Source organism: Amblyomma americanum, chromosome 4 (genome assembly GCF_052857255.1).
Source record: "Amblyomma americanum isolate KBUSLIRL-KWMA chromosome 4, ASM5285725v1, whole genome shotgun sequence".
Taxonomy (NCBI): Eukaryota; Metazoa; Arthropoda; class Arachnida; order Ixodida; family Ixodidae; genus Amblyomma; species Amblyomma americanum.
In genome coordinates, this window is record NC_135500.1 from 145,152,495 (window position 1) to 145,168,771 (window position 16,277).

The 16,277-nt window shown below is 45.1% G+C and overlaps 2 protein-coding genes across 8 annotated transcripts in view; both read right to left on the reverse strand.

Moving 5' to 3' along the window:
- Hmt4-20 (Histone methyltransferase 4-20) overlaps positions 1-1,956 on the reverse strand; it is a 33,460-nt gene extending 31,504 nt beyond the window's left edge. The window contains exons 1-2 of the mRNA XM_077661920.1: positions 1,328-1,956; positions 386-550 (exon numbers count right to left, since the gene is read on the reverse strand). Coding sequence (XP_077518046.1) covers positions 386-531 — 146 coding nt within the window. The 5' untranslated portion in view covers positions 532-550; positions 1,328-1,956. The remainder of the gene's footprint in view (positions 1-385; positions 551-1,327) is intronic.
- A 123-nt stretch (positions 1,957-2,079) lies between these two features.
- The window catches only part of Orp8 (Oxysterol-binding protein-related protein 8), a 90,189-nt gene continuing 75,991 nt past the window's right edge, over positions 2,080-16,277 (reverse strand). For all 7 annotated transcript variants that reach the window (XM_077661916.1, XM_077661919.1, XM_077661913.1 and 4 more), the window contains 4 exons: positions 15,877-15,977; positions 14,164-14,349; positions 11,488-11,873; positions 2,080-7,795 (listed from right to left, as the gene is read on the reverse strand). In XM_077661916.1, coding sequence (XP_077518042.1) covers positions 7,491-7,795; positions 11,488-11,873; positions 14,164-14,349; positions 15,877-15,977 — 978 coding nt within the window. In that variant the 3' untranslated portion in view covers positions 2,080-7,490. The remainder of the gene's footprint in view (positions 7,796-11,487; positions 11,874-14,163; positions 14,350-15,876; positions 15,978-16,277) is intronic.

Below are 16,277 nucleotides of genomic sequence, written 5' to 3' on the forward strand. Positions count from 1 at the left end.
TGCCCCTAAGGCGCAAACGACTAGTGACTGTGTGGACATGCTGTGTGAGGACAGCACGCTGCTTTAACCTACACAGCTTTTGTTACAAACTTCTTTAAGCACTACACAAGTCAGCTTGCAGTACGTGACAGGCACGAAGTTCAGGTCAAAACAAAAATTCGTATACCTCACGGTGGCACGTATGTTTGCAATGTAACATGGCAACAGATAACTGAAAAAGTGTTTCAAGCCGCTCGTAGAAAAAAAAAGGGGGAAGTTGATAGGCATGTAACGCAAGGTTCAGCTCGCGAGTTCAGTGCGCGGTGTTGCGCACAGAATTCGCCGCAGCGTACAGCACGCACTGAGCCGTGGCAGTTTGACGCTGCGTTGACAGCCCGACGCTAACCTGAGGTTCATTTTGTGTGTAGCGAAGCCCAGGTAGGGATCGAGGATGAGGCTCGTGGCCTGGTCGTCGCTCTCGCATAGTTCGCGAGCAGTCATGCCCGTTGACGGGGCGTAGCGGCCGCCGCTCCGAGGTCCTTCCACCACCATGGTTGCGGCGGCGACGGGGCTGGAAATGCACAAAACACGACTTGGTTGCCACTCTGTTCACCGAGAAACAAGCCCTGCACACCTTTGGAACAGCGCTATAGCCGGCACGCTTCGCTGGCACAGAAACGGGACACGCAAGATCGCGAGAAGCTAGCGCGAACAGGCTTGGTAAAAAGCGGGGACGAAGTGGAACACTGCGCGATCGCTGCATCGAAGCGGCAACAGCCCGATCCCGACCGACACATTCAATGTTTAATCAAAGAATATTACTGACTGACGTCCAAAAACATTTCAGCAGACTCTACCCCCAACTGGGGGCAAGTGTAATTCAATGCATCTCCCACATCCGCCACTTTAGGAGCATGCTCTGCAGGCAAGTTGGCGACGCGAGAAATGAATGCCGAGGCATGCCGACACCACGGTTACTGCCGAACCCGAGCCATTAAGCCATATTCTATGCGTGACTGAACACTCATCAAATGCACGCAAACACGAGTGTCTCGCACAGCAAAAACTAACGAGAGGAAGGTATGGCCCCGTAACCCTGGTTTCACTCATCCCACATTTTGACACGAATCAGCACCAGTATCTCACCGTTACATTATCCTAGACGATACGTTGCTACGTGATAATGCACAAACCGTTATGCTTAGCAAAATTTCTTTTGTACTTTCTGAAAAGAACGTTCCGAAAAAGATGGAGGGACAGGGGTGATGCAGTCGGGACATCTTCGTTCCGTCGCAAATGACACCGGTCAGACTTTGTGTTTGATGTTATTTTCCAACTAGGCACTCACCTCAGGTCCCGCGATGCTAGTCAAATAGTCTTCTAAAGTTCCCACGAACTCGTAGCACGAATTTAGTATACATGGGACTGTCAGGTAGGCGAGCGACTCACGAAGCCCAGACAAACAATCGCACAGCGCAGCTCGCAGCACCGTGCCATTCGCCGCGTTCGGCACTGCCACCCGTGCACACACGCGCTAACATTTTTCACGCTATCAGTCTAGATAAGTTTAAATCGTTGATACGTCCTTGTAAAGTCGGCTAAGCATATTCTGTTCACCAGAAACGTAAGTTTGGCCGAGGATCGCTCTGTCAGTACACAGTAGGCCTAGGAAAGTTTTGAACTCAAAATTTTGCTCGGCATTTCCGAGCTCATTTGACACTATTCGAGAATTTAACAAATTTCTACATTTTATATCACCGCAATGCTTGTAATGCATTCCTCATATAATATAATATGCCACAGTAAATATAAACACGGTTTCATTGTTTGCAGGCGCTACTTTTTCGGTCGGATGATCGCGGAGGGTGTTAAAAGGTCGGTCGACCATGCCGAGCCGCAGCGGCGCTGCCTCGATCAGGCATTCGTGGTTCATTCACCACGTGCAAACGCCCGTTTACTTGCTTGCTCGAATTGCGCAGCTTACCTGCCGTGGCGAGTTCACGGTTGCGACGAGGCTGCCAGCTGTATGCTGTTCCAGTGCTTCCAGCGAAAGCAGAAAACGGAACCCGCATACAAATTAATGGGGGCCAACACAGCGCGCGTTGCTCGTAACGTCTTGTTTATTTACATGCTACAGTAACCAGCTCTATAAAAACAACTCGACAGGTGTCCAACGGTACTACACAGCATCACCGTGAAGGGATGTCGACCTGATCAGCTGCACACGCCACTTGTAAAAATCGTACCTTCCAAGTTCCAACACTTGATCGAGACATACAGTCAACAATGGTGCAGCAATATGAACACAGTAAGACAGTAATAAAATAAATGCTCGTCTGCCCATAATGCCGACAAGTAAATTCAGGTAACAGACACAGACTGCACAGCAAATACTGTAACTCATGGCACAAAGATGCAAAATGATGTGCGCCTACAGGAGAATATAACATTTTTTTTACAAAACATGTAAAAGCAAGAAATACTGAGCCACTGCTAACAGGTACAGTACTACAAACAACCGTTCCATAACAGAATGTGAAGATTCAGACTAAAAAATTGGAGCAAAATAGAAAACAACAATACATGTGGACACAAAATATTTACAAACATGCGGGTGGGTGTTACTGTGCTCATAAGAGAAGCACGTTTCAGCAACATGGTCACATGTAGCCACACTATGCACAAATGCCATTTTGTGATCGACTAGCATATTGGGCTTGCCGCAGTTTTTTCGACAGCGCCTCACTGTAAAGTAAATTGCAAGTTCCCCAAAAGCTCTTCATATATCACATGAACAAAGTCATGAATACATTCCAGTGTGAGGTCCAAAGATCATTTCAGACCACTCTTGTATCAAAAGCAACAGACAAAGTGCGCTCTTGGCTTTGCTTACCGTTCATGGCCAGTAGTATGCCTTCCTCAGACACGTTGCCGTTCCAGCATCCAGCATGCACATATGGCAACAAGTTCAACTTTCAAGCCTCTATCAGAGTAGACAATGTCAACTTTTAAGCATACTAACAAAATGTCAGGAGCCTCCTGAGTTGTTTATAAAATGCTACAACTGCATGTACTGAGCTGAAGATACAATGCTAGCATGCTTTAGTTCAATAAATTGCTGTTGCCATTATGCAGACATGTATGTGGTGTAGCAAGCATTAGGAAAGTTGCAAAACTACAGCCAAGTATTTTGGAGAAACGTGAGTGGCATTCACGGGAAGACTCGAAAGTGTACGTGAACACTACATGTACAAGGCTGGCGACCAGTAACAAGCCAATTGGAGTTTCCATAGCTGAAGAGGGAGCTGCTGTGCATTTTTGAAACAAAGAACCAAACACGATAACCTACGAAGCCTTGTGCACAGAATAAAAACAGAGGCGCAAAAATGAGTTAAATACATAAAAAGAACTACAATTCTGTGTTTCAACTATCGATACATCACTAGCATCTTACTAGTATGTAAACAATTTCTTTTGTTGCACATCAACTGCAAGAATTTGCCGGACATGCATTACACACGCCTACAACACGAAACGTGATAGCTCAGATTACATCATGATACATAACGGATTCTGTCGACTACCCAAAAAATAAAGGCGCCAGCATTTTACAATAGGAGAGCAGGGAATAAGGTCATAACTAAAGAGACCTCAATAAAATGAAACCCTGTGGCTGCGCGATCTACCAGTTGACTACAGTGCCAGCTTTAAATAAAAATGCAACTTTGCAGTTTCGAGGAATCGTAAAAACTTCTCCAACTCTCTTAAAACTGGAATTATGCAGTCAAGTAACTACAACATCCCCTGTTCCCATGACCACTAAGAAAATTTGTTTGCACAAAGAAAGACCTGACATTGCTTTTATGTTCACCTGGGGAGCATACTTTGAGAATGGGTATAAAGAGTTGCAAAGCATGTCACATATCAGATAAAGAAGAGACTAAGTACTATATTGTCTTGTTCTCTGTAGGCATATCTGGCACAGATCCCTTTGATATGCAGTATGCAAATATTTGTACTGCCACTCAGGATAAACAGGCTACAAGCACAGACTCCTGTGCACTGAAAGTTCTTCGGACAGAGAAAAGCAAGATTACTTGGGCTTGACAACATCAACTAGCTAACCTAACCAAAAAGCTCCACGCACAATGCCTCAATACAACTTGCTCTGCAAAACCATGGTTAATAACACCAGACGAAGGCCCTGAGCTACAACCACAATCCAACCTTCCAAGAAGCGTCCAATCTAGTATGTGCTGACGGGAATTTAACAGCACAGATTCAAGCCAGGTAGGAGTACACACATGTTGGAGCAGCCCAGCAGCACTAATCCGCAACATTATCTGCTCTCCATTCTTCTCAGAGGGAACCCATCTATTCCAATCCTCAACAGCAAAGCGCCAGCCCAAAGCACATCAACTGTAGCCATTCTATTGCAACTGTGCATAGATTGGTTAACGCCTCCCCAAAAAAAAACACTATTGTTCGGGCTATCAAAAATCTAGCACATGTCCCTTGGCATGTGCCCCTTCCTTAGTGTACACTAAACTCCGGTTGTTGAAGTCAAGTTTACAGATGACATTGCAGCAAAGGAGAGAGTAACAAGCTTTCAAATCTAAACACTACAAATCTGCTCACCTTAAAAATCACACATTTACATTATACCCTTCACGACCCATGCAAACAATTCATTGCACACCTATGACAACACAACAGCATTGAAGGAAGCCTGTAAACAAAGCATTTGCAGCTTCTTATGGACTGACTCTCATATTCCACACACACAGGCAGGCAGTTATGTGTGGCCTGAACAAATATGCATGTATGAGCCTTAGAGTCATTTCACAAGGATGGAGACGAGCAGAAACCTCTTGAACAATGCTGCTTTCCTGTTTGTTGTTGCACGCAGTTTTCTGGTCACACAAAGTCCAATTCAGAAGGACCACTGCACCAACAAAATTCAACTGCTTTTTAAAAGCTTACGAATGCCAGATTAAAATCTTGGACCCACAGAAAAATGAGCAAACACATAATGACCATATCCTTTTTGCCAGAATAGGCAGCTTTGCCTCACAGTTCCAGCCAAGTTTGATCTGTTTGCGATATTGCACAAGAACAGCAGGATAGAGTTCAAGTAAAAGAAACTGTGTTCCATCACTGATGGAAATAAAGAAGTTATTATTATTATTAATGCCTATGGCTTTGAACACTGATTGAACCTGCCTTATTATTTTGACTTCTTGCTATGAGACATTTTTTCCAAATCGTGCAAAAGGAGCCTGGAAGAAAAAGCTCTCCAGTGCCAAGGCTGTCATGGCTACTGAGGGCAGGTGGTGCGACAGCAAATAGAACTTCCAAACTTCTGAAGTGAAACTTTTTCCCCAACAAACAGAAAGCTTGAGCCCAGTAAGAGCAAATGTTTAAAAGTTGCAAGGAAACATATGAAACATTTACAAACCTTCACCTCTTTCTAACTGCAACAGAGGCAGGTGAGAGGCTCGTTATCCAATGCTTATGTAAGCCAAGCACCACAGGAATAGAATTCCTGCATTTGTGCGGTTGTCGATGCCAATGCCAAGTGTGCAAGTGCATTGGACTTCACTATGGCTGCCAGAAACATGTCCTGCTGCTTCATTTCATTTTATCTACTCAGAATTATCATCACACTTTGCAAAACCCCATGCAAATGCTTTGTTGACCAGCTTGCATTCTAACATGTATGGCACGACCAACTTTATTCACATCTGATCAGCCATACTGCTGCACCCCATGAGAGCTACTATTCAAAAGCAGCAGTAAACATTGCCTGCATTTTTGCTAACAACTAGATGCAACGTGCTATTAAAACTATCACACTTAGGCTTCTATGGACAGTGATTCCGTTGATTAGATGTGCTCACCATTCAATTCCTTTTGCTCAAACATTGGTACTCAAACACTGGTACAGACTCCACCCTAGCTCACACAGCTCTCTCTGTCTTTTGTTTCCGTGACTCTCTGTCCAACAGCATACTCATGCATCAAAGCCATGGCCTGAACAAACAGTCACTGGCAATGTGGCAGCGGTGTTTTCTGTTTTCCTCAAAAACCTCTTGCATGTTTTGCATGAATAACAATTGTGTACCTCATGCAACTTTGGTGACTCTCTGCACAAATTTGGCCGTGGCAGCCACTGCATCCAACTGAGTGAGTGCATTTTCACATTCGAGGTACACTTGCACCACATGTATCAGCTATGTGGAATCATATCTTGAAGTGGTCTTGATAAACTGCTCTGCACAGGCACCTGATGGCCTTTTACCTCAATTAACCAAGAAAAAAAATCGCTAGGAAATCAAGATGTGGGCTCCACCATATGCATACTTTTGCTCAAGGCTATAACTGTGAGAAAGTTTAATCGTGTTTACACCAACCTAAGAAAATGCAAAAAGGCAGACTGCATGAGTTGAAGGCAAAGTACAGTAGCAGGAAGACACCTGCTGTTGCGCATTTCAGCTAGTTCAAAGCCACAAGAGCTTCTCTTCTTTTTCCTAACACCAATAAGGTTACGCAAGGCCAATAAGTTTTCTGCAGTCAGCCTGCCCAGCTGGTAGAAAACAAACCAGGCTAAAACCAAGTGCTAGGCTTTGTGTCCGAATTCCATCATGATGACACAAAAAGGATACCGATGGCAGACATTTTTGTCTGCGCTCCACACTGCAGTATGACAACTGCACAACAATCACTGCTGAGTGCTTACCTCAGCGGTGGGCTCACTCACATATAAGGCTCTACTTCTGAAAGATTTGCTATATTTCAACAACTTCTTCCGTAGAGGAAGCATTTTTTCCCCACATGTGTAACACAGTGGAACTATGGTAATGTTATTGTGAGGACTGCTATGCATTTAAGCACTCTACTTGTTTAAGCACATTCAAAGCATTTGAAGCAACTTTAGCTTCAGTTGTGCTGATGAGTATAGGTGCCACACAGCAATGCTCACGCCAACAGTTTTTTTCCTTATATACAAGACATGCAATGCCAGAAAACACTGCTTCCGTTGCCCTTCCCACTCCCAAATTCCTAGCACACTGACACCGGAAGACAAAGATCTTCTTTTCAACCACAACAGTTGCAGCATACAGCACAGTGCCACATCCCTTGTTTCTGCAATAGAACAGTTTACCTCATTCTTCTTCACACTGCAGAACATTTTCCCTCGGAAAGCACACTTTCTTGGCAGTGGCACTGGGCAGTACAGTGACCACATTCATGACACACTAAATGTCACAAACCACTGTCTCTATGTACAAAATGACCTAAGGGACCAAAGCCCTTTCCGAAGCTTTCAGCAGCGGCAGCAGCAGTGGCAATGTTTGTACCCGCAGACAATGCTTTTGTGGCGGTGCCAACAAATGGTGCACTGCTGCCACAGCATGCTGACTACATGTCGTGTGCAGACATCACATACTGCATGTGTGCCTGGGCGGGGAGTATTTTTCTGTCCTCATGAATGGGGCAGCGGAGCGCAATCAGGAGGGGAACCAGGCCCAGAGGAAAAGGTGCAGCGCCAGCTGGATGCCCACAATGAGGGCGACGGAGGTGACGTCGCTGCGCTGGCTCAGCCGGTGTTCAAGCTGTCGCTGCTGCAAAAGCACATGCTCCAGGTGCCGCTGCAGCGTGCTCAGGGTGGCGTTGGCCTCGTCCAGAGAGCGCTGGAGCGGGGCCAGAGTGTGACCGAGGGACTGGGAGATGGAGCTGCCACCGACCACCCCTGCCCGGCCTGGCTGCAGGCCCAACCGCGCTGCTACGCCCTTGCCCGCCTCTGCTGCCAACACTGGTCGAGACGGAAAAAGAAACAAAGGGAGGGAAGAATGAGGTCCTCATTTCCTGAGACAGCTAAAACCTCAAATTCGAAGAAGGACGAATGAGTACTCTTTTGACCCATCGCTATTGTCAAACAAATGTGAAAGGCCAGCCAACTGAATGCTTTGCCACTCGCACTGATGGTCGATTCGGCATACCCTTGCCACGTGGGCTGGTATAATGCTATTTAATCAAGTGCTGCATGACCACAATTATAATGTGAGGGTCACTTTTGGCAGAATGGAAAAGAGAAGAATGACCTGGTATTCATTAGTATTGATTCAATTATTACATAAGAGGACCCTTCTCAGTTTTACTGTCAGGACAACAGACCCTCAATACATTCAAGTAATATATAACAATTCAGTTACATTTATGTATTTCCTGCCACTCATCAATGGATGAAGCAAAGCCACACCCCTGCTAACAAGTTGCTCGAGCCCATAAAGATTAAGAGAAGGACAGAATGACAAAGGGGAGAGAAACACACAAAAAAAAAGAAAGTCAAAAATAGAATGGATCTGGTTTCATAAATTCCATATTATGTGAGCCCTGATATCATCTGCTAGCTAGTTAGACCATTTGGGTAAGTGACTGCCCTAGTACGGCAGTGATGCTGGGTCAGTGCCATAGCAGGACAGATTTATCTTCAAATCTGATAAAAATTGCATGCATTATTTTCATAGCTGTTCAGCTGCACTCAAATGGATGCCAGCTGTGCAGTCAATCTCTGCTAATGCAATGAAAAACCATGTTACAACATACCTCGTGACACCACGGAAAATCTACGCACAATGCGGCAGTACGCTCAACTGAGAACAGCTTAAATGCATCCACCTACCTGATAAAGGATGATATGTGAAGTATTTTATAAAGTATAAGGCATAAGAAGAAGTTCCCATTCATGTAGGACTACAAAAATCCGTAACTTTTGTTCGGCAGCAAGGCAGTCTCACAGCCTTAGTGGAGCCTCAAAGGTACTTAAAGCACGTCCCAACCTCTCAGTTAGGCCCCTTTTTTGAAAACAGGTGCAGCCCTTTATACACACGCAGTTTCTCCACCTGTAGGGCCTGGACTGCCTTCAGTTTCCTCGCTGGCCTGACTTACTGAATCTAAGGAGCACTGGACACTAGTCATGCGAACCAGCTGGACACCAGCCCATGTGAATGGGACGTATGTGGGGACAGCAAAAGTATGCTGACGCCCCCAACGACAGGAAGGAGACTGCACCTGCAAGGCTACGCTTTCTCCGCACATCCCACCAGCTCCAAGCATACTTGTCATGTACCGAGTTGTATCAGTACTAATTTATCAGCACAACCTACACATCACGAGCATTGGTGAAACTTCTTTGCAATGTGTGGTGTAGCACGTCGCTCCTTTACAAAATGCCCTTCAGCCTCGTGTGCGTGATCGTAGGTAAATGCTAACCGTGACATCTCAATGAGCCACTATGTTGTAAGTGGACACCAAATATAGATGAGGCCTAATGAAAGCAGTGATGCAGATTTGATGCGACTACATCCTAAGTGAAACTACTGCTTATTAAGCAAGTATGCTTCGACAAGATTTTACTATATCAGTTATTTCTCTTCGCCACTGAACAGGCAGTTCAAAAGCCCTGACAGCTTTTCATGCCAACTAGTTTTACTACTGGAGCTGGCATGGTTTTGAAATAATGAACTTTCTTTCTTTATGGAAAAAGGCTTAAAATACCAGATATCACTACAAAACATAAAAGAACGATTAATCAAAGGATCCGTTATAAGCACTATTCATAGTGATTTACGTTACGTTTACGTTTTCACGTTCAAAATGTCGGGCATGCACTGACAAACTGTGTTTCAATTGCAAAGATTGCAGAAAATGAATCAAATTGCAAATGCAGTTCAATTGAACTTGGGGTAAGACAGGAAACCTACTTTGCCTGCCACATCCCTAAAGGACAATAAGCCCACACAATGAGGGGGCCTCTGGGGATATTTTGAATAAATAAATAAAAGCTTCATTTTCGGTGAAAGTAGCCTCTATCATTAGAAAGCGATAACCTATTAATACAAGACAACTTTCATTTGTCCTCAGTGTCCCATTAATGCCCGATAAACCCCCAGACAAGAAGGCTTAGCACTTTGTGCCTGAGCACAAACTGCTTGTTTCATGAGCCCTCTCTTGTGGCGATGTTTCACCTTCAATGCAGCATGCATCTGTTATCTTGCATTGCACAGTGAAAATTTTGGCCTCCATGAGTGGGTGAGAGTTCAATGAGTACTGTGCAGCCTCACGAGACACTTGCCGAGTGTCCAGTGCACTGGCATGGATTACAAGGCTTCACAAGGGTTGGCTGTATGTGCGTTTGTTTCTTATTGTTGAGATTAAGATTTGATACACAAAAATACTATATAAAGTTCAACAAACTGAACAAAGAAACTACCACTTCAGTGCAAATAGCTGTGCAAAAAATAAGTAGTGAGGCTAGGCATTTTTGAGAAGTGAATGAACAACAAAAAAGTAGTGCTTGAATGAACCCCAGGCAGGCACAAACTTTTGCGGGCCTTCAATGTTGTCAGAACATTAGACAGGTGATGCTGACAAATGCACAAGCAGCACACATGACAAACCTTTTGAGAAAATGCAAAGCATCAGCATGGCGAACCTATTAAGCCACCTTTTCATATGAAGCAATGCTAGTATTATTGTGCTGAAGTCATTTGTTGATGGGCTCAAGAATCTTTTGTTAGGTTTTTCCTCCAGCCTCCTGCGATTACAGTTTATCGCTAAGAACAGAAATATAGCAGTCTCAATAGCAAAACAGGATTTCTGATCAACTCTTTTTTAACAACAAAGACTCTGACCACAGGGTACACCTTAGTTTTGAAATGGCCCATCATCCCACTAGAGCCTCGTGGGAGCTGTGATTGTCCCTCCCCTTGTCCGGCCAGCAGCCTCTACTGGCCCCCTTAGAGTCACTGTATACGCTCCCGTAGTTGCAAGAAGGTACACCAGCTCTATCTCCAAGAGAAAAGCGCCATTCTAGCATACAGAAGCCATGCTTGGTGCAGCAGCTACAGCGAGTAGTACTCATTCACTTATTTTTGGCTCTCAAACTTGCTTCATTCTAAGAAAAACATGCTCCCAGTGAGCGAGACAGCTTGTTAGTAGAGCACCAGCTGCAGCAAGACCTATCTCAACAAGTTATCAACAGAATTTTTGCCGTGTGAATGATTGGTGTTATATAAAGAAAAAAACTTAAGGAAAAATTGTGTGTTCTCTGTACAGAAACAACGCTTCAATGAAAATGGACGCCAGGGCAAAAAGAAAGCCCTCCAAGCACAAGAAGAGAAGGCAAACCAATGGACATTCCACGGCAGTCAAGTGCTAAATGGCGCAGAGGTGTCAGCTTCACTGCAATTTTGGAGCCATGTGATTGTGCTTGGCGACAAGTGGAGCAAGCAGTGCGTGGAAAAGAAACATGCAACTCTGGCTCCACTGGGGAACCTGTGGAGTCGCCGCACGAGGGCCAAGGCAGCCAGTGCTGGGCTTCTGAGTTAAGACCACCCTCAATCTCAGAACTCTTCAGTTTCCCCTCTGTCTATAATGTCTGTTTCGTTTAAGGTGGGTATTCTTTTGAAACCTAATAGCTGCGTGTTGCAAGTCGGAGCTCACCCTCGCTATCGGTCGAATCGCATGAGAAGCAGGCTCCCCGCTCTGCTGAGGAGCTACCGCTGTGGGCCAGCCCCAAGGCCGGGCCCACTTTCTTCTTGCGCTCCTTCTTGGAGCCGGCCACCCCAGAGCCCTGCTGCTGTTGTTGCCTGTGGTGGTGGTGGTGATGGTGGTGGTGGTGGCGGTGGCCGAGGTGAGCAGCAGCCTGCCGAGGGCTTGAGTGCAGGATGCGCCTGCGCAAGCCTCCCTGGGGCTCGGGGGGACTCCCCTCGATGCTCACAAGGCTGCCTCCCGAGGGCACGATGGGCGTCTGGTGCCGCGTCTTGCTCTGGATGACTCCGTTCCTCTCAAACTGCACCACATCGTTGCGGGGATCCCAGGGACGAGAGCTAAATATGAGAGGAGAAAACGCAAAGCTCAGCAGTCTGACAGCACCCCGGAGCAGAGGTAAGCAAATATCGAGAATTTCGAATACAAGTTGAACATATCTGTTGTTCGGCTCACATTTGACTCGGGAAATGCAATTAAAAAATGTTTCGATACCTGGCAGTGACCGAACACCGCCAATTTTCAAAAATCCAAAAGAACAGAAAGTTGGGCTAGCTGTACAGAAGTATTCATTTTAATTTAAATATTACTAAAAAAAAAAAAGACAGGAGGTAAACACAGAAAAAGACAACAAGATTAGCATAAATCCGACTGATTCAAAACCACAACATCTGGGAAATACGTCCTCTACACTGTTCCCTGTCGTTTATCACATGGGCTGGTCACAGCTGTACACCGCTGGCCTTGAACCTTACGCGCAATTCCGCTAGTGGGCTTTCCCACATAGAACGTGATGATACCAAGATGGCAAACTACCCGCTTTGAACAGCCGGGATGCGAGAGCACGCATTTTTTTTTGTTTACTCCTGCCATTCGCATTTAACGCCCACATGGCATGACATGACATGGCGGGCAGGAGGCTTTACTGTGCCACCGTAATAAAACAAACAAAACACCCACGGCACTCATCCTATTGCCTTCCCAACTCTTCTAGTGAGAGCACAGTCATCTCATTTTTCGGGAAAGCCCACTTGCAGAACTTCGTATGGGGAACCGAAAAGGGGCCGAGTTGAGGTGACCGCACAGTTTCGTTTTCTGAGCTCTACTGTCAGACCGTGGCGACAGCGGCTATCGGCCACACAGATGCCTGCCGACTGAACCTGGCTGCTCGTAGCTTTTGAATGCCGAATGGTGCGCCCTGGTTATTTCTTCATTTAATAAGCAGTCTTGTCGTTCTGGCACCAACGCGTGTTCTCCAAGCTTATGGCAGCTTTGTTCTTCCATCCTTTTCAGCATGCCAAAACTGCACACTTGTCATGTGCTGTTCGCTGTTTGTGCGATGCAGCGTTCTCATAGGGCTTCACAAGCTTGTGAGGAGGCAGCAGTACAACAGTTATTTTTTCTTTCCAGAGGGATGAGGCATTCAATGATTCAACCTTCAGATAAGTCGAATACTTTTTCCAGTCCCTTGAAGTACGAATTAATGAAATTCTACTGAGCGGTATGGCTGCTCATTTTAGCCGCCATGTGGTCATGGGTCAATCAGCAATTTCATTTTGCCACTCACTTTGCATGACCACATTACAGGCTGCATACTGTGAAGCTGTCTAGTCAACCAGTGTACAGATATGTGCACATCATGTATTTTACAATTTACATGATGTAGTGTCAAGTCTAGTTTTGTTTAATTTCGGTTGCAGAGACCATACACTATTTTGAAAAAAATTAAGGAAAAAAATATCTGCCTATTTATCTTTGTGAATTTTTTTTTTCACCATGAACATATATTCAATTCAAAGCCATTTTTTCTCCTTATTCGTATTCAATTTGTACTCAAAAATTTTAATATTCGCGTACCCATACTAGAGACCCATTTGTACAAATTTGAGCAACAAAATCTAGTAAATAAAAAAACTGCCTCTGCCTTTGACATTTCCCAAAGCTGTCTTGAATGCATCGGTGTACCAGCATGCCAAAACTGTTCCTTCAGTGACGTCTGCTTCCTTGTGTTCGCGCACAAAGAAACGAAAGAAAAAAGAAAAAGACTGCCAGATCTGGAGTGCTTCTGCAAAGTTCACACCAGATTCACTGACACCTTTTCACGGAAAAGTGTACAATTACATCTTCGAGCATTTATGCCAAAGATAAAGGGAGCCATAAGTTAGACAAAGGGACACTGAGGATGATTCTATGGAATTCTTGTTCTCAGAAAAAATAGATCCTGTGGCTCTTTCTGGCTATGTTGATACTTGTCTGGCAGAAAAGGACATATCGGTTGCCTAAAAAAAATGGATATAAAAATGGAATTTTTTTTCCATAACACCCGATTCAAACTTGTGTCATCAAGACTAAAAGGCACTAAGTGATCACTGAATGGAATTGAATGGCAGCGAAGCCTGGCAACCAGGATCCAAGAGCAAAAAAAACTGCCTACACATCACTGCAGCTACTTCTTGAAAACGGCCAATGCCGGCCCTTTATTTTTAACCTCTTCTAGTTTACAGCAGCTCTGTTTCCATCAAGAGTACTCTCTTCGTCATAAGAAAGTGCTTATCTATTGACATAGTCCCTTCAAAATATCCATCCACACAGATTACTCGAAAAAAAAAAAAAGCACACAACAGAGCTTACTCAGCATGCTTGTAGAGGTAGTCACCCGTGAGCAAGTCCTGGATAAAAAAACGAGGCACCCAGGGCTCCATGCGTGCCTGGCGCTCTTTGGTGCTCCTGCGCTGTGCCTCCTCGAGGATAGTCTTCTCCTCAGTGGCAGCCACCTGGTCACCCCGCACTATGGCTGCTGACACATGCTGCCACATCCTGCATGGAACACAAAACAGCACGCACCACCACTGCACCTCTGAACAATTCTCAATCACAGAATGGCAGAAATATGGCTTCCACCTGACTCTGCAAGCACTTAGTCAACTGGCAGGCATACTCTGCATGTATGCGCCTTTTTGTCCCCCGGAGCCCACCTGCAGCACATGGTGCATGCACAGTGCCGAGGTCTAGTCATGCTTGATTGCTGTGTTGTGCACAGGCCAGCGCAAATGAGCTATGCTTTCCCTACCTGCACCTTTGTGCACAAGCACTGAGAAGCTACCTTGCAGGGTGAGCTAATAATGCGGGGAAGCTCTCTTGCAGGGTATGCTTTCTGGCAAGGAAGCGTTCTTAACAATTTCCTTCTCTAGCTTGCTCTGAGACTGCATCGTGGCCACACCACGGGTGCCGCTGCGCAGAGTTGCCATGAGTCACTCTGTGGAAGTTCGCCTTACCCAACGGACAAGCGAATAGTTCGTCTTCAGCGAGTCTCTTTTGCACTGAGTCTATGGGAACGCAACCAAATGTTCTCATATTGTTCGTCTCATCCAAGAATTCACCTCAGCCGAGTCTGTCTTAAAAGAAGTCTACTTCATTTTATCACAAAAATTCTGTGGAGCACTAAAATTAGACAAGGCAAGCTAACACAGCTTCCATTTTTATGAGTGCAATACAAAACAAGCAAGACCGCAGCGGTGGCCTAGTGGTCTGAGCATCCGTCTCGCATGCGGGAGACGCGGGGTTTGATCCCCAGTGCCAACGGGTACCCATTGGTGATACAAAGGGTACAAACTTTCCCCTGGTCTGGTGCTCGGCTTATCTGGGGTGAAATGCTTAGGACATGGGTCTTTGACCCCGCCTTGGGTAGAAGAAAAATACCTTGTGCCATGGCACTCTTTGGCCACAGATGCCCTTGCGCCATAAAAATTCATCATCATCATCAAAACAAGCAAGAAACGGAGGGATTCTCACTTCAAGGACTGCTATAAATATGTTCTCTGCAGCAGATAGAGGTAAATAGGAATAATAAAATTGAGGCGCTCATAAGAGTATATATGCTTGAAGATTACAGACCTTGAAATCAGGGAAACCTTGAGGAAATAACTTTTTATCTAGTGAAGGAAACTACTAATTTAGTATTCATTAAGAAAAGAGATCAATTGGAAGTACTAGAGGAAAAGACAGTATGCCATTAGGGGGAACTGAACTCATGACTTCCACATGCCGCATGTGGTGCTCTTCTATGATTAACTATGCATCTCCCATACTTTTCAAACATAAGCATTTCACTTTTGTTAACTGCAACAAAAAGTCAACTATAAGGCTATATACTAAATTACCATATATTGTCGCATACAAGTTGACTCTGAATACAAGTCAACCTCCAAACTCACAGCCCTCGATGACGGAAAAACTTTATTCGAAATGTAAGTAACAATATGTGCACAGCTAGGCAGCCCTGAGCCGGCAAATTGTAATGCACGTCCTAGTACTTGAGCATGGATACAGAGGAACCAGCCTCACCTTTCAGATTCGTATTCTTGCTGGAGCTCCACCGGCACAGTAGAACGTTTGAGGCGCTTAGCTCGCACATCTGGGGTTGGGTTCCACAGCACCTGCTCCTCCTGCAATTTTGATAACATACCACACAGTTCCAACTAGAAATACTAGCAATATGCTAGAGCCACTTCACTAAAAGGCAGCTATGAAAAAAGGAAAAGAAGGATGTGAGTGAGTTTCTAGAGAATAGCGAGTATATACATTCATTAAAGATTTATCCGGTGCAAAGTAAAAAACAAGATGCTAATAATGGCACAGTTTAAATGTTGCTACATTAAAGGTTTATGAGGGTTTAACCTCCCAAAGCAACTCGGGCTATAAGGAAGGCCGTAGTGAAGGGCTCTGGAAATTTTGACCACCTGGGG